This window comes from Pangasianodon hypophthalmus, chromosome 8 (genome assembly GCF_027358585.1).
Source record: "Pangasianodon hypophthalmus isolate fPanHyp1 chromosome 8, fPanHyp1.pri, whole genome shotgun sequence".
Lineage (NCBI taxonomy): Eukaryota > Metazoa > Chordata > Actinopteri > Siluriformes > Pangasiidae > Pangasianodon > Pangasianodon hypophthalmus.
In genome coordinates, this window is record NC_069717.1 from 4,953,787 (window position 1) to 4,975,047 (window position 21,261).

At 36.0% G+C, this 21,261-nt stretch overlaps 1 protein-coding gene across 1 annotated transcript; it reads left to right on the forward strand.

Annotated features, from left to right (window-relative positions):
- The first annotated feature begins 405 nt into the window (after nt 1-405).
- Nucleotides 406-18,050, forward strand: pnck (pregnancy up-regulated nonubiquitous CaM kinase). Its single transcript, XM_026928289.3, has 12 exons — nt 406-952; nt 1,463-1,550; nt 3,685-3,816; nt 4,703-4,777; nt 6,489-6,627; nt 6,864-6,987; nt 8,084-8,159; nt 9,344-9,456; nt 10,169-10,247; nt 11,228-11,315; nt 14,227-14,317; nt 16,234-18,050. The coding sequence occupies exons 2-12, from the start codon at nt 1,474-1,476 to the stop codon at nt 16,242-16,244; spliced, it is 1,005 nt and encodes a 334-aa protein (XP_026784090.3). The 5' UTR covers nt 406-952; nt 1,463-1,473; the 3' UTR covers nt 16,245-18,050.
- Nucleotides 18,051-21,261: the final 3,211 nt, after the last annotated feature.

Below are 21,261 nucleotides of genomic sequence, written 5' to 3' on the forward strand. Positions count from 1 at the left end.
GGATGATGAGTATGAGAGGAAGAGATGGAGCATGGATGGTGGATTCCCCCCGTGCCCGTACAAGGAGAGAGCACTCACTCAGCCTGGATTTCTTCCACACACACAAACCAGACGCAGGCCTGGAACAGAGACGACGGCTTCTGCTGATCTGCACTGAGGAATGACAGAGTGGCAGAGTAGAGAAGAGTGAAAAATCACCCTGTAATGAGAACCATATCAGCTCTTACAAAGAACTGATTTCTCTTTTCTATGCACGAGAAGAAGAGAATCAATCACTCACATCCACCCACTTACACATACGCACACACACACACACACACACACACACACACACACACTCTCTCTTTTCTAACACATTCCTTTCTTTTTCATTCCCTCTTTATTCCAGTTATATTTTGTTTGTTCTTTTTCTTTGTTCCTTTGATTTTCACTTTTGTAATCTCTTCTTTCTTTCTTTCTTTCTTTCTTTGGTCATTTGTTCTTGTCTCCTTTTTTTTCTTTGTTTTTTTTTAAACTTCTTGTTGTGATTTTATATATGTTCTATCCCTACTCCAGTCTTTCTTTCTTTCTCTTTCTTTTTTCATCTGTTTATCTCTCTCTCATACAAACACATATGTTCATTTGTTCTTTCTTTACTTTTGTTTTTATATTCTTTTTATATTCTTTGCTTTTCTTTCTTTCTTTTCCTTCCTTCCTTCCTTCCTTCCTTCACACCCACCAGAATCTCTCTCTCTCTCTCTCTCACTCACTCTCTCATACACACTTTACTCTCATTCTCTCTCCTCTTTTCTTAACTGTGTGGGTGGCCAAGGTCGTCTGTGTGAAATGAATGTGATTTTTGATTAAAGAGCTCTGCGCAGTTGGATATTGGTGACGTGGCCACATAAAAAAACTTTTTACTTCACAGTTACCAGGCGGCACACATCAGCAGTTCAGTGGCAGCCATCAGCAGGTAATTTCTAATCTCTCTCATCTCTGTTTTTTCTATTTTAGGATGTATTACTGTGTTTTATGAGACTGATCAGTGGAGATGGGTTAGCTTGTTAGCATGTCAGACACTGTTTCTTGTGTTTAGCCTATGTAAATAATTACATTAAGTTTCAATAACTGGACCACACTGCAGGGTAAATTACGATTCTTAATATTAATTATCTTTAGCTGTGTTACATGCAAGAAGTTGCCAGCAGAGAATTAACACCTCGCCTACTACTGTATGTCAAACAATAACAAATTAGTCAGGAAAAAATAATTTATATGCTGAGATATTGCAGGCAGGTGGATTTTAATAGAAGTGTTTTACAGTCAGTATGCCAGAAACCCTGTAGGGTGCAACAGTAAGCTGAAAGCAAAATCACTGATCAGAGGTGGGAACTTTTTTTTTAAACATGAATGTGTGCATAAATATATATGAATATGTGTGTGTCGCGTGCGTGTGCGTGTGTGTGTGTGTGTGTGTGTGTAGACAAAGTGAACATGCCTCTAATGAGAGAGTCGCACAAGAAGGTAGACGACATCCACGCTGTATATGAGCTGAAGGAGAAACTGGGAGAGTGAGTCATTCTCGTCTGCATGAATTTCTACTGACTTTCTGTCCAAAAGATGATCTTGAGATTCAATAGGGTTGAATAAACATGGACGTGCTGACACACACACACACACATACACACACACACACATACACACACACACACACAGCAGCCTGTTACACAGAACATCTGAACCAGTGAATGAAAATCTAAATAAAAAATGTGCATAACTGATCATAAACCCTAAAAATCACTCTTGCATGGATTGTTGTTTAGAATAAACCATACAGTTTTTCAAATTAATTAAGAAGTTGATACAGAAAAATTATAAATAAAATTATAGTAAATAAAAAATGCAGACATTGACTCAACAGCGGAGGTGTTAATCCAACCATTTGTTTATCACAATACTAAAGAGTTATATATATATATATGACAATCATATATATAAATGATTACAGTGTTAAATACATGACTACTTATATATATATATATATATATATATATATATATATATATATATATATATAAATTTAAACATGGGAATATATGAAATGATTGCACATGGATGCTTTTAAATATATGAAGTAGTCCTATGCATTGTGATTTCTGCATATTTTCAATTAAAAATAATATAAATATTATAAATTTAATTAATGTATATTTAGTTGAATGTTTTGTCACAGATGTTGGTTGAAGCAAATATATACATGAATGTCAGTGGAGATATTTGATCCTTTACGATTGGTGCCATATTTATGTATTGTAAGTATCTTTTTATTGTGTCCCATGAGAGAGAGGTGATGTTTGTTGTCTGTGAGGAAATTTCCCAGGCGCGTGGACGGCTCTGGGTGTTGGACTACTTCTAGGTGTTAATTCAACACGTTTCCCTGCAAGCGAGAAAACATAAAGCCTGTTTTTTTTTTTTTTTTTTCACTTATAATGAAAGTCTAAGACAGTTCTTGGGGCTTTTTTTTTTTTTTTTTTTTTTTTCAAAATACAGTTAATATTTTCAAAATTATTTAAAACCTAAGCTATAACATTTGAAAAATTAGAAGAAAAAAAAAGAAAAGTTATTTTATAAGACATACATGAGGAAAAAAAACCTTTCCAAAGCGGTTGTATGAAAAACAGTAGAGTCTTTCTGGTTTGTGGTACCTTACCACTATGCCACTGAAACACCAGAATACATTGAAAAGACAGGGATGCTGGAAAAAAAAGACATTTTCATTCACGTATTTTAACAACAAACAGCAATTTGCAGAACATAACTTTTTCTGAACCAGACACCCTGTGGACTTTTCTGGAAAGCTTTCTTCTGTTTAATGTGTCTGAGTAAGCAAGCTCACTATGTTTCAAAGCAGCGAAGTCTTTCCCAAATCGAGAAACTGTTATTTAGGCTACAATTGACAACAATAGTCATCTAATAATATTTTACCAGATTTACTATTTTTTTTTTTTTTTTAGGTTTGTTACATTTTAGAAGGATCAGTAAAGTTCACTGAACTATTTTTTTTAATTTTTTTTTTTAGGTTTGTTATATTTTAGAAGGATCAGTAAAGTTCACTGAACATTCGCAGAATCTACTATAAAGCTGGGACATGTTCGCAGTGTTTCCATGGGTCAAAAGAAATTTGTACAGATTTACAGGATGGTTTTATTCTGTCTACCTTTTCCTATGCCTATGCTAGTTTCTATGCTAGTCTTTTTGTGTGGTTTTTGAGTTTAAATAAAATATACTTTAGTATTCTGAAGCTTTCTGGCAAGCTTTCCCAACAAAAATTCACAAGTACTTCCTACTACCTACTGTTCAGATCTGTATTCATATTCATTTAGGACACATTATCTGTTCAATCTGAATAATTAATTCATATTCAGTTACCCCCTAATAATTAGCATTTTGAGTAAACAAGTTTTCTGTTCTGTTCCCAGCATGGGGAAAGTTATTTTCCATGGTAATCACACAAATGCTACACATGTAGTAGACAGAGATTAGGTTGACAAATGCTGGAGTATTCCTTTAATTTAACAGTGTAGGTATAAATTCAAAGTTATAAAAGCTCAACACTCTGAATGTTAATTGCACACTGGAGATATTACCATGAATCACTGATTCCAACAGTGTTCTTATATGTGTGTGTGTGTGTGTGTGTGCCAGAGGCTCATTCTCTGAGGTGAGAGTGGCTCAACACCGCCGCACGCACAAGCTTGTAGCGGTCAAGTGCATCCGCAAAAAGGCCCTGAAGGGTAAAGAGTCCATGCTGGAGAATGAGATCACTGTATTACGCCGGTGAGTAGGCTTAATGTGTGTGTTTTATTACTTCAAATCATTTTCAGGGGTGGACAAATCATAAATTCATTATCTAGCCCACCACAAATGAAAGCTCAGTGTGCTGTTTAGTATATGTCGGTTGCCCTAAAGAGTGGTAGCTAATGCAATGTAATGATGTATAGTGAGGTAGTTAGTTAGAGACTAAGGGAAACATATAATCAAGGGGAGCATATAATCAAGTAGCACATTACGTATGAACCCTCAACGTAAGCAACTTGTTGGCCAATGTTTCAGCTATGAGATATGGTGTTCTGTCCTCACAGCATACATAAAAGATATAAGATTCAAGGCTAACATCTTTATTTTTTTCTTGATTAATGTTAAACCGAGAGGTGTTACTTATAGCTTACGACTTTGCACTGGATTTTTTTTTTGTTTGTTTTCTCATACCTGCGTGTTGCTGATTCTGAAAAGTCTGTCATCCATACACGCCAATTCTGCCATGACTAGTAAAAAAATGATCTACCGTCAGCCAGACCATGCATCAACCGATGTGTGTAGTGCAGCAGGGGGTAGGATTCAGTAGTAGCGCACTCTGTAGTTACAGCATCAAACTTTATGGCACCACTACGAAGTTTAAACATCACACCAAATGAAAACTTTTGTTTTATGGAAATCAGAAAAAGGACGTTTTTGTTTTTCTTCTCTTTCTCCGGATGTTGAATCTACTACTAGGCAACTGTGAATAAAAAAACTTTAAAAAATCTGCTTGTCCTGGTGCCCAGGCTATTGATTTTTCCACCCCTGTCAAGTGATCAAACAATTAACATGATCAATATATTTATTAATTACAATTATCAACATTAATATATCTGAATAAGCTTATGTTTTATTTTCTCTCTAGAGTCAAGCATGAAAATATCATTTCTCTAGAGGAGACGTTTGAGACGCCTACAAAACTGTATTTGGTAATGACACTGTGAGTGGACCTGTTAAATAAACACAGAGCTTAGTTCAGTGTCCGGTTTCAGCGGAAGAATTTAACACAGGATTTCAGTTTGTTCTGTCGTTCATTCCAATCCTTCAGCCTTTATGTAGCCTTACAGTAAACAAAGCCATAACTAATGTGAATGTGGAGGCAAAACTAACCACTGTGTAAAGAAAGATAAATTGGTTTGTGTGTGGAGTTAGTCCTGTCTTGCAATGCTCCATTGAAGCGATACAGACAGATACAGACACTGTGTGAAATCTCCTCTCCCAAAGTGGAAACACTGATCATTAGAAGCCACTGGGGAATTTAAAGTTGGCGTCAGAATGTGTTTTTCAGACAGTTCCTTTTTCACAGTCTCACTTTATCCCCATGAGTCTAAACAAGATCTCTTACCTCATCCTCCCTTGCAGCTGTAAACTAAACACCTGATCCAAATCTTATGGCCTTTGGCCTAAGAAGCTAACTCTGTTCACCATCAGGATCTGGCCTATTCATAATAACTTATTTAAATGTTTTAAATGTTTTAAATTGAACAATACTAACATTTTTAAAATGAATGGCTGAATGGCTGTTTTTTTTTGCAATTCTAATCCACAAAGATTATTTTAGCTGCTGTTTCATTTCCTGTATCTTTTTTTTTTTTTTTTTTTTTTACCCTCCTACCTCACACACTCCTGCCTTCAGAAGGGTACACAACCGTGGGAAGAGGCTTTGGGTCTTTTTCTATCAGTATTGCTTATACTGCTAATGGCAATGACAGTAGCTCACTGTAATATGTTATTGTTTCTATAGTAGCAGCTAATGCTCTATATAATCAAATTTATGTAAAATGGATTTAAAAAATTTAGTTATCTAATCATTGTTATGGTTAGGCTTTCTGTAAGCTGATATTTATTTAACATTTATGGAAGGAGTTGTGTGTGTCAAATTTTCTCTTTAATTTGGTCTCGGCCAATTCCCACCCAACCGCCAGCTCTCACCTATCACACGATAGCTACCAACCAGGAAGGGAGAAGGCTAAAACGTGCTTTCTCCAAGACACATGAAGCCATTCAACTGCATCTTTTCGAACTGCTGCTCATGCTGCATCACAGGGCGGCGTAACACACTTGAAGGAAAGTGCTATCTGCCCTTTTCCGCATACATAAGCTCACAGACACCTAGGATTGGCTAGTGTTGCTGTGATTCGTAGGGGAGAGGGAGCCTGCCATCCCTCCCACCCAGCGAGCATGGCCAATTTAGCTCTCTTGGACCCTCGGCCACAGATAGATTTAAACTCATGATCTCACGGGCTAAGAATTTCGGGAGCCTTCAAAAGAGAGAAACAAAAGAGACTGGTGAAGGAACAACTATAGCTGCTATAGCATCAGTGGTAACAGGAACTTGATTCACAGGCATTCCATACTATAAAATGTAACTATAAATGGAAAAAATTATGATGTGTTGTCATTTAATGAATAAGACAATTAAATATTTGGCAAATCAGTGTGGAATAAAACACCTAGGGACATGCTGCTATAGCAAAATAATCAACTTTGGGGTGGTAACAGTAACTCTGCTTCATGTTGGGCAACCTCCCACCACCCATTCATTGATTATTTTCCTATAACAGCATGCCTTATAACTTACATGTTAATTTCCCACAGTCCAGCATCCTGCATGAGCTGTGGTAAACATCCGTGGTGTGTTCTTGCCTTAGGGTGACTGGAGGTGAGCTGCTGGACCGAATTCTGGAGCGAGGCAGCTACACGGAGAAGGATGCCAGCCACGTCATCCTGCAAGTCCTGGAAGCCGTCAAGTACCTCCATCAGCTGGACATTGTGCACAGGGACCTAAAAGTAATTCACTAATGAACATGATATATTATTTTTAAAGTATTATTATTATTATTATTACAGTGATTATGTTTAGGTAGTTTGTAATCTTAGAGTAACAATGTGAAGTAAAAATATAAAGGCCTATTGTGCACAGGGACCTGAATGTAACACTAAGAACACTTGTTAGTCATGCGAGATCTCTCATTTTCCTTTTCTTTCTTTGCATACAAATGATAATTTGTTCTATTGACTCCTAGCCAGAGAACCTGCTATATGAAACTCCGTTACAAGATTCCAAGATTGTCCTTAGCGACTTTGGGCTGTCTAAAATAGCAGAGCAGGGCGTCTTGTCCACTGCTTGTGGAACCCCTGCTTATGTAGGTAAGAGATACTCATCATCCTGTATTACATTTAATTGAGTATGCCTTACAAGCTGTGCTAGTAAGTTTATTTTCACAATAAACTGAGCTGATTATTGGTAATATGAACTATAGAATATAAACTTGTGGCTTGTGGGTGAGTTTCCCAGATGCATCAGTGCTGTAACATCATCTTTCAACTATTACAGGAAACTTAATATTTATTTCATTTAAAATTTAATAGCGTCTTAATGTTTTTGGAGAAATTAGCAAATTAGCAATGACTGCACTGTCTACATAGGCAGGGAACACATTATAATGTTTAAATCTGTGGGTCTGACAGGATATTTAAGACAAAATTATAAATGCTCATAGCTTGCTAGCATGACCTAAGCTGACAGGATTTCTGAGAGGATTTTTAAGCCATATTCATCATAAACTTCACTCATAATGGTAGCTAACTTGCTAACATGAGCTAACCTGACAGGATTTGAGATAATTGTTCATAAATGGTGATATTTATAGTAATATTCAAAATGTTCATAAACCACACTGATAGTGATGGCTAGCTTGTTAAGGAGCTAATCTGACAGGATTTCTAAGAGGATTTTTAACTTATGCTAAAAAACTTCACTCATAATAATAGCTAACTTGCTAAAATTAACTAACTTGACAAGATTTCTGAGAGGATTTTGATGCCATATTCATAAATGCTCATAAACCTTAATCATAATGATAGCTAGTTTGCTTACATGAGCTAATCTGACAGGATTTCTAAGATTAATTTATATCATAATAATAAATGCTCATAAACTTCATTGATAATGATAGCTAGGTTGCTATCCTGACACGCTTTCTAAGTCAGGATTTTTTAAGTCATATTCATAAACTTTACTAATATTGATAGCTAGCTTGCTAACATTATCTAGCCTGACAGGAATTTTAATCCATATTCATAAATGCTCATAAATGCTACTAACAAAGATTGCTAGCTAAAGAACATCAGATTAATATGACCGTATTTCTGAGAGGAATTTTAAGTCATATTCAGAAATGCTCAAAAACTTTATTCATAAAGATAGCTTGCTAATTGTGTGTGTGTGTGTGTGTGTGTGTAGCTCCTGAGCTTCTACAAGAGAAGACATATGGTAAAGAAGTAGACTTGTGGGCAATGGGAGTGATTTCATTTATTATGTAAGTATACATACACAATTCACACACATATAGTCGAATGTAGATGATATTTGATATAAGTTCATTACAGATAAACAGTATCTAAATATAAATAATATACAGCACAGTTTATACATAATGGATGTCAATATGTCAATGATATAATTTTGGTTGTATTACATCTAGATTAGATTTAGATGTTGTTAGTGCCATAAACTCCCAGGATCCATAGTCAGGGTCAGATTTCTTAACCTAGTCACTCTCACAACTATAATATATCCTATTCGTTCTACAATAGTTACTGAATAATAAGCTTTAATATGAATAACTGAATAATGAACTGTTGTAATATCTTTAATATATGTGAAAAGGTACCTATGAATTATATGTATACAAAGGGCTGTAACATAATATAATAGGCAATAAAATATGTAATATAAATCTGTCAATATAGATGTAAATACCTTCAAATTAAACAGGACATTCAGCACTTATGGGCGAATAAGTCCCATTACTGGAGCCATTAGTGCTTTTTATTCCTTAACTTTTCACCTACAGAACCCAAACAGCTTACACGATATTACTACAAACAGTCATTCCCTCACTTTTATTTGAAGTTAATAAAACTGAAAAATGCAGCTTGTTACCAAGAAACTGCAAAGGACAAAATCTTCCATTCCCATGGTGGAAAACTTAAAGTTACAGCTTTACCTCTGACTGATGTAAAGCACTGACACTGGAATCTTCTTCCAAAAATGCTAAATAAACATCTTACAGAAAACTTCATCATATTAATACGTTTTTTTTGTTAAATAATAATTCTTTTAAAAATGTGTTAATTGGTTCCACCATACAAGTCTCAGAGAATGTCTACTTACAAACACGCCCCTATGCACAAAGTGTGGTCCATAAAGACATGGTTTGCTGATGTTGGTGTGGAAAAACTTGACTGACCTGCACAGAGAGCTGACCTCAAGCCCAGTGAACACTTTTGGGATGAAATGTAACACCGACTCACACCAGGCATTCTCATCCAACATCAGTGCTTCAGTACCTCACTAATGCTCTTGTGGCTTAATGGGCGCACATCTCTACAGCCACACTCCAAAATCTAGTGGAAGGCCTTCCCAGAAGAATTTTGTGTATAATACATATTGTGTATAATAGTGGATTCTTGACGTACAGTGTCTTGTGTATCTCTACAGGCTGTGTGGTTATCCTCCTTTCTACGATGATAATGACACTGAACTCTACAAACAGATCATAAAGGCAGAGTTTGAGTTCGACTCACCGTATTGGGATGACATCTCACATTCAGGTACATGCAAAACACAGAATCATTGATGAACCTAAAAATCTCATGATGAGAGTAGTATCCATTTGGATCTAAGGGATCTAAGCTTTCTACTGGAGATCTACAGCGCTACAGAGTTCAAGGCTAACCGTTTCTTTGGTTCTTGAAGATCCAAAGGTGATAGTTTGGCCAAAAAATAAAATTAATAAAATAGCTATTTTCATCTGACCCTAAATGTAGTCAGTCAGCCAAAACATGCTGCTTTATTACTTTTTTTTTTACAGGCTATTGAAACCAAATTCAAATCGCATTCAAGTCGCATCTCGCTTTTTGGTTGTGCATGTTAGACCTTAGAATTATAATGTTTTCTACCATTACAGACTCTTTGGCTGATTATTAAATTAATTGTTATCATAAGTAAACTTCTGACAGGGAAAATCCATCCAGCTGAGTAACTCTCCAGGATTTCATATAGGAAACTCTACTCCATAGAGGAATAAAATTAAAGGTATTTTTCTGCAGGTAAATGTGATACAACTACCCAGATTGCCTAAAATTAAAAAAAGAAAACACATCTAAAGTGAATAAAAGACCATTTTGAAACTTTCAGACTGAATTAATGGAAAAACATTACTCGCCGTGATTCCCACCTCTAAGCCGACCACCCGCTGTGCGCACTAAATGGCATTGATCATGTTGTGTTTCTCTCCTGTGTTTTGTCATCCTAATGCTCCAGCCAAAGACTTCATCATCCACTTACTGCAGAAAAATCCGAAGAGGAGGTTCAATTGTGAGCAGGCCTTGCAGCATCCTTGGTGAGTTTATAAATAGCCCTGGGTGAAGTTGTGGGAGAATGGAGAAGTCGCTTGCTGCTGAAAGAGATGTTGGCCTTCAAAGAGAGAAAGGAATAGAGAGAGACATGGTGTGTGCTTTTGCATAAGAGTGTGTAGCTGAAGATGTTTACACAGATCTTTAAAAGTGTAGACTTCAATGAAGCGTGATTGTTTAGGTCTCATGCCATCAGTCACAGGTTTACCTACAGTAAATAAAAATACTGCTATATCAGTACATGGTTTAATAACCACAGTTATACCACAGCACTGTTGAATTATCAAATCTGATTGGTCAGAAGGTGTTGATTAATTTTCTATAATGGCAGCCCTGTCAGTAGTCATGGTCTTATATTAATGTGCTCATTCTAATATATTATTGTTTCTATAGTAACAGCTCATTCACAGGGACTTGTATGGTGGACACTTCATATAATCTAAGCCTTATAATAAAAAAAGGATGTCAGAACATGTTGTTATTTAACAAAAAAAAAACTTAGAATCAATGATATGATCAAGTTTTCTCTAAGGAGATGTTTATTTGACATTTATGGAAGGAGTCTCCAGTGTCAGTGCTTTGTAAGTTATCCGACAATGGAAACTCGGAAAGTTTCTTGGTAACATGACAAGCTGTGTTTTTGCTTTATTAATTTTAAGAGAGCTGGTGAGGGGACGATATTATTTATAGCTATTATAACGGTTATCTAACTTTTAAGGATGTTCCGCAACATTCGATGTAACTATAAATGGATGAAATGATGAATGAAATAATGAATGAAATAATGCAATCATTGGTGGATTGCTGTAGTATAAGTAGAATAAAACATTTCAGGATGTGCTGTTACTGGAAAATCAACTTTTAGATGGTAACACAGCTGCATCACACCACCCTGTCTTTGATTATTTCTCTATTGTATTTTATTCTTACGTATAACAAATAGTTTATTTATATTATGCTGTGGCAGGATTTCAGGTGGCGCAGCTCTGGAAAAAAACATACATGGCTCTGTCTCCGAGCAAATCCAGAAGAACTTTGCAAAGAGCCAATGGAAGGTGAGAAAGCACTTCAATTTGTGCGTCATGGCTTAATCTGTGTAAGTGGCTGAAAGCTCTGGCTCCACACCTTCACATCTCGCAGATCACACTGAGCCTTCTGTGGAAGCCTAGGAGAATCACATTTACTCTTGTCTCATATGAAATTACTTAGCATCACATCAGAGTGCATTTTCCCCTGCTGCTTTCTTGCCTGCTGAAGATGTGTGACTAGATGTGTAATCGAAGCTACTTGTTTCTGTCGATGTTGGGACTTTTGCTCATCCATTGTACTGGAAGCTGAATGAAATGATAACAATTAGACAAGTGCTGATATAACATGTTCATGTCATGACAATTTCCAAACATTTTATGACAGCTTATGGCATTCACAATATTCTGGTATTAAAAATAACTACATGTGTAATGTGCGGTAATGGGAGTCAGGATAGAAGTGAAATCTGAAAGCCAACATCGTAATTCATAGCAAGGATCAATAAGATTGTGTAAAAATTTGCAAACATTAAGGTTAGAGTTATGGTGGATTTTAGCAATTGTACCTTTTCTTGTGACTGCAACCACAGGAAATTGAACAAATCCAACAAGTCCTTCCTCTTCATTTGTACAAATTCTGATGCATTGGTAAATCCAGGCTCTGAACCCAAGATAACAGTCAAGAGTCAAAACTGGGAAATGCAACAAACATGACACACAGAACAAGGGGAAAACTAAGGGTTATAATTTGTTGAAAAAAAAAATCACAAAAAGACATTTCAACAATCAATAAAACCACAAATTCAAAGAGCAGCAGCAACAGCAATGAAAAAACAAATAGAAACATTAAAAAGATGAATCAAGGCAAGTGAATACAATATAAAAATTTGCTAGACAAATTAGCTGGCATTATTTCCATGGAAGCTGTAGTGCAAATACGAGCTCGTGAAAACATTTATATGTATCTGTTTTTGCTGGACTGTATTTTGTTGCATCACAATCAGAACAAATTGCTGTCTAACTAGGCAAGAATTGATTTAAATGCAGAGATATTTCGACATATTCATTTAACATCATCGTGCATGTAGAATATCAGTATGTATTGATTTTCTGATTACCAGCACATGCCTACTGGCCATGCAGACTTGCGGTCTAGTATAGGACATTCAGAACAGTATGCTTAGCTTTCTATAGTGGTAATAATAATCTTGTGACAACAGACCATGTGTAAATCATCATGCATAGTTCGTCCTCTCTGGAAGACTGATTTCATCTTCGCTGTCTCGCAGAAGTTAAGAAGTTAAGAAATAAAAGGCAGTACTTTCTTTAGGACTTTATTCATGATTAGTCTCGTAGCCAGACTTCTACTTTCTGCTAGAGAGTCTGGTTGTCTTCATCCTCAGCGTGGCCAAGAATCGCCTTCTTTCACAGGAAGAGGGCACTTGACTGACAGTGTAATGGAAAGTAGCTGTGCTTAAATAGTGTACTATGCACTATACTGTATATTATGCACTAAACACTATGTATGTGAATATGTTTCACCTAGCTTTTTTAGGCTAGTAATGTTTGTATTCAAACACAAAATGAAAATGAATTAGCATTAAATACCTCTTGACATGCAGGAAAACAGCCTCAACAAACATAGCTACTGATGTTAAATCCCTAAAAAAATGTGCAGTCTAAACTTTCTGCTTTTAATTTGCATCCACAGTGTAGCTGAGTTCTTGTTCAATGTGCCAATCCTTCAGCAAAATTTAAACCACAGTACCATCTGGTGGCTCCGCTCTTTACGCTAAGTAGAGCGGGGAGGCCGTGACCACTGAGTGCAAAAAGTGTCCAAAGTTGCACACTTCATTTTTCAGCAGTTAATACATCATCCGCATGTTCATAGTGCATTACATTTTGTAGAATTTTCCAGCATGAACACTAAAAGTACACAAAGTATACCATTTGAGACCAGACATTTCCAATCCAGTGACTATATTTAGGCCAGAAAAGCTCAATGTTGTCACTTTGTTTAAAAACTTTGTCAGTTTGATAAAAGACAGTGCATGTAGGTATGTACACATGAAGATTCGGTGAGCCAGAGAGATTATAACTGGCAAGAATGTAGTAGTTGTCACCAGCTAAGTGTACAATATAGATCAGACGGTATTTGGGTAGAGTGTCTCAGGCTGATGAGCTAAATTCAAATTCTCAAAGCAGTAATATTAATGAGAAACACTGTTGTGTGTTACGATATTTTACCATGGTGCTGTCAGAAGGTGTTGATTAATTTTCTATAACACCAGCTCTGACAGTAGTTCCAGATAAACAGCAAATCACAGGTTTATATTAACGCATTTACTGTAATATGTTATCGTTTCTATAGTAACAAATTACACAGGGATTTGTATAGTGGACGCTCCACATAAACGGATTAAAAATCTGTGTAATTATTGAATTATTGTAGTTTTCTCTGAGGCGGCTTTTATTTACATGTTTGGAAGGAGTCTCCAGTATCAGCGCTTTGTAACAGTTAGTAGTAAACAAAAAACAACTGTTTATAGCGGTTATAATGCAAGTGATAACCCACTTGTTTCACACACATAATTAGAAACAAAAAGCATGATGTGTTCTTCTTTAATAAATACCATTGAGAAATTGCTGTGGTGTAGGAGGAATAAAACACTTGCTGTTATAGGAAAATAATCAGCTTTGTGGTGTTAACATTGGGCCATTTCATACCCCCCTGCCATTGATTATTTTCCTATACCAGCATGCCCTGCCATGTTTTATTTCTTTATGCTATATGTGGGTTCTAGGTTTAAACCAGTTCACACTGATTGAACATTATCTAGCAAACTCAAATGTTGGAGCCCAGGTACCATCACTGCAATGCATGTGTTTGTTTGGTTGCTGTTTTTTGGGATTAAACACACCTGACTGTGTATTTCAGAGAGCGTTTAATGCCACCATGGTGGTGCATCACCTCAGGAAGAAGGCCCACGTGAGTGAGGAGGAAGAACGAGACACATCCACAGGAACAGGTGGGGGAGCTTTATACACACACTAAAGATTACCAACAAAAGAAAAAGCTCCAATAGCCACATTTGTTGCTATTTATTTATTTATTGCTTTCTTGCTTTCTTTCTTGCTTTCTTTCTTGCTTTCTACACTGTCTGGCAAAAAAAGTCGCACTTCCAACTGAAGCAACCCCAGATCATAACACTGTCTCCAGTGGCTTGTGCAGTAGGCACTATGCATGACGGGTACATCGCTTCATGCGCTTCCTTTCTTACCCTGAAGCACCCATCACTTTGGTATAGGGTAAATCTGGGCTCATCAGACTACATGACCTTTTTGCCTTGCTCCATAGTCCAATCTTTATGCTCATTTTTTCATTTTTTCATTTTTTCCGATTAGCTTCACTAACAAGTGGCTTTTCTGTGGCCACACAGCTGTTTAGTCCCAATCCTGTAAGTTCTCGTCACGTTGTGCATGTGGAAATGCTCTTACTTTCACTATTAAACATAGCCGTGAGTTCCGCTGTCGATTTTTTACGATGTGACTTGACAGATTACACTATCCTTCCAGGTTTTAATAATGCGTTGGACAGTTCTTAACCCAATTCCAGTGATTTCAGCAATCTCCTTAATTATTTTCTTTGCTTGATGCAGGCCAATAATTTGCCTCTTCTGAAACACAGTAACATCTTTTCCACGACCAGGGGTTGTTTAAGAAATGAGAAGCTACACACTGCATCAGTTAGGGTTGAAAGAACTGTTGCCAGCTGAAACATATTAATCACTGCAATAATGATCCAATCATAGGCTCTTAAGTATTTGCTTATTTAAATCCAAACAGCGACCTTTTTTGGCCAGGCAGTATATGTTCACCTCTCGGTAAAATATTCCTTTAAATTTAAATCTTGAAAATTTGAATCTGCCATTTGGGACTTGCTAGCCAATATTAAATATGCAGTGGTGTTCATTTTGCCATCAGATATTTACTAACTTAAACACACTGAAAAAGCATGATGTATTTTCTTTCTTACCAAAAAATCCATCTTGACACCAGTCAAATAATAAATATCATAAAAGACTATTTACTCTAGCTCATGATATGCCATTTTGAAAATTTTATAATGCAGATGATGTTAAGATTGTGTCTTATTAGCCATGTTTAGTTAATATAACATAATATAACGCATGCAAGATCTTAATATTCCTGCTAACTAGCTTCTTATAGTAAACTGTTTTGAAGTATTCATGTACATACGATTTTAAACTGTTATAAAATCCATATTATTATGTTATATAATCCATGTATAATAATAAATTGTGAAATTGGAATTTTTAATGCATTGTTACATTCACAGTGATTTACTGTATATAAGAATGTCCTGTCAAAGTCTACCTTAACAACTAAATTTTGTTCATCATTAACTTTAGCTAAGTTAGCTAGCTATCTAGCTAGTATAGCATTCAGGTTCTGTGGGTAAAAGTTTCAAGGTGCTGTGCCATTCTCTAATGACTGGCACATTGAACTCAATCAAATTAACTACTGAAAAAGCCTCTGAACTATGTAAATTTAGTGCTGTGTTAAAATAACTGACACAAAAAGCAATGAGAATAATCTAATTTTTAACCATTTATAGTTAATGTTGTTTAAGTCCTCTGAGAGTCAAAACCCACCTGCTTTAGCAACTTTTTTGTTGGGTTTGACAGAAACCCAGTCCAAATATACACCTCTACTGGATATTACACCTCTAAATCAATGCTTAGCATTACTGAGAATTTTTCTGTCCAATCAGCAGGGGTATATATGAAATCCACCGCAGCTACTCAGTCGATTTTTATTTATGGAGACATTCCAGTATAAAAAGGTGAATTATTTGATATCCATTAGTCATGTAAAGTTAATGCAAGCATTTTCTTTTTAAATGTATTTTTTTTTGCTCTAGAGACCTCATGAAATCCAACTGGCAGAGGACCAGACGTCTACATACGCATATGTCTGAGTGAGCATTTGTCAAAGCAGACCCTGCGCTCTGAACTGCTGATGTCGGCTCTATGTGCTGCTTTGCCTAGTACGAACCAGCGTGACTTGTACGGGTGCCAGATGGAAGTACATTAGAGCCTCTTTCGAGCCTAGTCGTCACTGCTACACAATCACTGTAAGGGAATCGTTAGAAAACCACAGGTACGCTTAATGCCATGTTGTGAAACGTTATGTATAAAAAGCATGCTGCTACTTGTGTTACTGTACATTATTAGTGAGGTAATGTTGCTAGCTGTGGCTAAATTGGTAGATATTACATCTGTTCCATGCACCTGAGGGTAAATATGATGAAAGAACATTGCATATTAAATAATATATTACACTTTATTTGAAGGGTCGGGGCCTTCAGAACACATTCATAAGCCTTGCATAAAACTTTTATAAAGCAGTGCTGGAGGATTTATGAAAGGCTCACGTCATGAGGTGAATCTTCATGATTGTTGCTGCACAATTTTTAATCTTGTATCCTAATCCTGATCTTGCTAGTTTGTTTTTATGGACAGCACATTACTGAAGCTTTGAGACAACATCTGCTAAGTTTCCTTTTCATTCCCATTACTTTAGCCCACATATGAGCTTTTAAGGAAAAAAAAAAAGTTGTATTGGTGCTTATGGTGCTTCATAATAGTTTTAAATGAACCACCTTTACAGTTTATTAACCACAGACATAACATAGCCTGGGACCACTTTTTGAGATTTGTCCCTAAGTTTTGAAATTATAGTCCATTTAATTCTTTTATGCAATGGCTAGTGGCAGAAAATAAAACAAACTCTAAATTAACAAATAACCTTGCTTTAACCTTACCAAATGGCTCATATATTTGAGGAGGCACTCAAAGAGACGACTCGTTTGTGAATAGCACATCACTAGTTTCTACCAGGTTTCCTTTCCTGCATATTAAAAAAAATATATTTATATGGGAAAAGAAATTGAGCTTCAGTTGGTACGTCAGTTTAATCAACCAGCAGGATTGCACTTTCTTTTTTATCCTATCAAGTTTAATGAAGAAAGTATGTAGGTGATGTAAACCATATCAATTGATTTTTTTTCCTTCTCATTTTAAATTAGTTTAACCTTTTCTCCTATCGCCACTCCTGTCTCCAGCACTTGCTCCTGTTTCAGTAGTATTAAATTCCATGCTCCTACATACAGCAGATGCAGAACATACACTTCCAAGATCATATGATAGCAGGTTGATACTATATAAAATATGTCTCAAAGGTTCATCAGTGTACCTTGGTAAAAGTCAAACTGATAATCTGAAAGACAAGGATAAAAAAATAGACCATAACAATAACTGACATTTTTTACTCTTCTCTAGTTTTTACTCTTCTCTCCATGACATAAGAAGTTGAATGTCACCTCATAGGTTTTGACATGAAGCATCTAGCATTGTTCTATAAATGATTTCTGCAATAATTATGAATGTGTTAGGAAGGCCAAATGTAGGCATCCTTTAAATAATTCGTTACATCATAACACAACATGTATTGGTACAAACTTACATTCGGTTTCTTTAACTAAAAGCAATACTCAAAATTAACAAAACTTTAACCATAGAATTAACAGTCCATGTTTGTGGTGGTTAATTGAGGCTGAATGGGTTTACTGTACATCCAGAAACAGTTTGATTAATTTAGTCGGATATCAAATCTATATTTTAGGATTCAGTTAATTTATGCTAATTTACTGTGCATGTACTTATATTTATTATTGGATGTTGGTGTATTTACTTAATGCTTAATCTTAATAAATGTGTATTAATTTAATTTGTTAACATTATCTATGGATTATTGACACTGAAGTTGATGCTTTTTGATGGTAACTGAAGCATTTAATGACGTTATGCATAAATTCCTTGTTAGAAAAGTGTACATACAGTCAGCACTTTACATTACACCTCTATATTATTACTTTAGTTGCCATATAATACATTTCTCGACCTAAAAGTTGCATAAGGGTATCTCTTTGGATCATAATTACGATCGGGAGATTTGTAAACAATTTTAATACCTACTTTTCTGACTTGAATTTTTCTCTTTAGTCACGGTGGTGAAAAGGATGGTTTCAGGTGGTATCTTTTTTAAAAATCCTATTAAATACTGTAAATTCCATTTCATTTTAGTAGACTCTAGGGTAACTTTATTTAGAATGTCAACTTTAGACACTCTACAACCCGTCTACAGGCTGTAATTGAACTGTTATCAACTAATTCAAAGCAGTATATCAACAGTTTAAGGTTGTTTTAGATAATCTACAATCTCTATAGATTATCAACTTGTCCCTTTTTTCTTTTCGCTTATTTAGAAAGTCCAGTTTACAGCACTTTTGGTAGGTAGATCATCTATAGACTATCAAGTTGTCCCTCTTCCTGTCACTTTCAAATTCATGTGGAATCTGTTGACACAGGTTGAGGCATGTTGCTGAAATGTAGTTAAACTTCATTTCAGGTGGTGAGAATCAGTTGACAGACATCTTCATGCCTATAGATGGTTTGTAGAGAGATACTGTCACTGATTAGGCCATAGATTTTGGCTTAAAAAAATGGAAAATCTATGAATATAACGTACAACCAAAGACACTAAGGTTCTAAAATGCTTTATTTTCTGCACTAACACTAAAACAACACAAATATTATCCCTTTTTATGATACAGTTAATGATCTATATTAAGAAAACTGAACATTGGAAGTGGGTGGCATGGTAGCACAGTGAGTAGCATTGCTGCCTCACAGCTCCAGGGTCCCTGGTTTGATAGTAAGCTCGGGTTACTGTCTGTGTGGAGTTTCTGTGCATGCTCTCCCCACATGGGTTTCCTCCGGGTTCTCTGGTTTCCTTGCAGTGTCCAAAAACATGCAGGTAGGTGGATTAGCTATGCTAAATTACCCCTAGATGTGATTGAGTGTGTACATGGTGCCCTGCGATGGATTAGCTTCCCATCCAGGTGAATTCTTGTACCCAGCATTAAGCTGGATATTTTCTTCAGTCCTGAAGCTCCACAGACATTTGCTGGATGTTTGTAGGACGTCCTATATGTATTAAACTGCCTAAAATTATTTCTCAAACTGGGTGATGTGTGAGTTTTATGCTATCTTTAATCAAACAGAATATGTTCATCCAGCAGAGGGCAGTGCAGTTCACTTTTTTTTTTTAAGGAACGCTTGCCCTGCAAGAGCAGGCGATAATCACACTAGATGAACCCACACCTCAACATCAAATGTGTTCATGCTCTCCCAGTGGGCACTGCATTAGCATTAAAAAAATTTCGACTTACAGAAAGATCTTGATTAGGCTTTTCTAATGACACACCTGATAAAAGCCTGTTCTAATGGACAGCCTAATGAACGGCTGTTCAAATGGAAAACCTAATAGAACACGCCGCAAGCTGTCTTAACTCAGTTGTTTTAATAAGTATGCCAAGGTCACCTTGATATTCAGAATAAATCAGGTACTGTTTTATCATGTGGGTGATTCCACGATTAGGCTGCCATTTGTATCCCATTTACAAATATATGTATGAAAAGTAAAGGTAAAAGATATTTTAAACACAGGTAACGTGTCTTTCACAACAAACCGTGTGCATGTTTCAGATCAATAACTAACAGTACTTAGAAAACAGCACTTTTGTCTGCCCCAGCCTACTATAACTACACTTTATCTTGAAATATATTCATTAAAATGCTTTAAAAATCATATTATTTTTGCATTAATGTGTGAAACCATTTAACGTCTCATGTTTGAAACATGCTTTTACACGAATCATCCATTACAGCTTATAAAAATGCACATTTTAATTGTGTTCCACATTCATTCAACCCTGTTACCTGAACATATGAATATGAAATGAACATATGAATATTACACAAGTCACATGTTCAACAGGAAGTTGCGTCATCTGAACTTCTTGAAGATTATGGGAAGAAGGAAAGTAAGTTTTCTTAAAAAAAAACAAAAAAAAAAAAACAACATAAAACAGTAATTGACTGATGAGGTCACTTTGAAATTACATCCCTGTTACCCAGGACTGAAAGACTGAAAGTAAGTTGTTAATAAAAAACATATTTTATTAAATCATTAGAAAGCCCTTAATGGCACTGCATGTCATTTTATTTTGTCTATTTGCTAATTCTATGCTAAAAATTATTTAAAAGTTAAGAGTTATGAGTGCTAAATGGCACCGCAATCATGGAATCACCAGTGTACTGGATTTAGATATTGTAGTTTCTCTACATCTATTTGCAGGAAGTACACACAAACACACACACACACACACACACATAAACAAAACAGTCTGTACATGACAAAGTGGCAAAATCTGGTTTTGATTTTGCTATAAAAACTGTGGTGAGCTAATCTGGCATTTCTGATTACCATTTTCCATTTAATATGTTTTGTTTGATTCTAACAAAAAAAAAGAAAGAAATTGTTGTTTTATAGACAAACATGATGATAAACTTCAGGTCAGGTGTCCAATGAGGGGTGAAATGGGATGTAAAATACAACCATTTTTTGTGGAAATCTATCCAACCTTACGCTAAACGAATGAGACACATTCTTGAAAGCGTTCCAGTGTTTTTCAGAAATGTTCCAGCGAACAGCACATAGTGGCTCAATGGTAATTTGGGTCGAGTGATGGGACTAATCCTAGAACCCTTAAAAAGGAACTGACTGTACAGGGGTTTTTTTTTTTTGCACCCAGTGCAAACCATTTCCTGTAAATGCCAAGATGGAAGATAAAAGACCAACAATGTGGCATCGACCACTGCTACTCAAGAACAAATAGCGAGCAATAACTCTGCTCCTGCGCCAAGCTCGTAGAGCTCCTGTGATTTTGGAGCACCCATGTGGAAGCAATTTGGAGAGGCCCATAAGCAATTATAGATGAAGCCGTGCTTGCGGCAGCCTAGTAAGAGCACTTTCAGCACTTAAG

Bases quoted from the DNA above. Each gene is read 5' to 3' on its own strand.
- pnck (XM_026928289.3), top strand. From the start codon at position 1,474: ATGCCTCTAATGAGAGAGTCGCACAAGAAGGTAGACGACATCCACGCT. The intron at 3,817-4,702 runs GTGAGTAGGCTT...TTTTCTCTCTAG, and splicing joins GAGATCACTGTATTACGCCG to AGTCAAGCATGAAAATATCA. The intron at 8,160-9,343 runs GTAAGTATACAT...GTATCTCTACAG, and splicing joins GGAGTGATTTCATTTATTAT to GCTGTGTGGTTATCCTCCTT.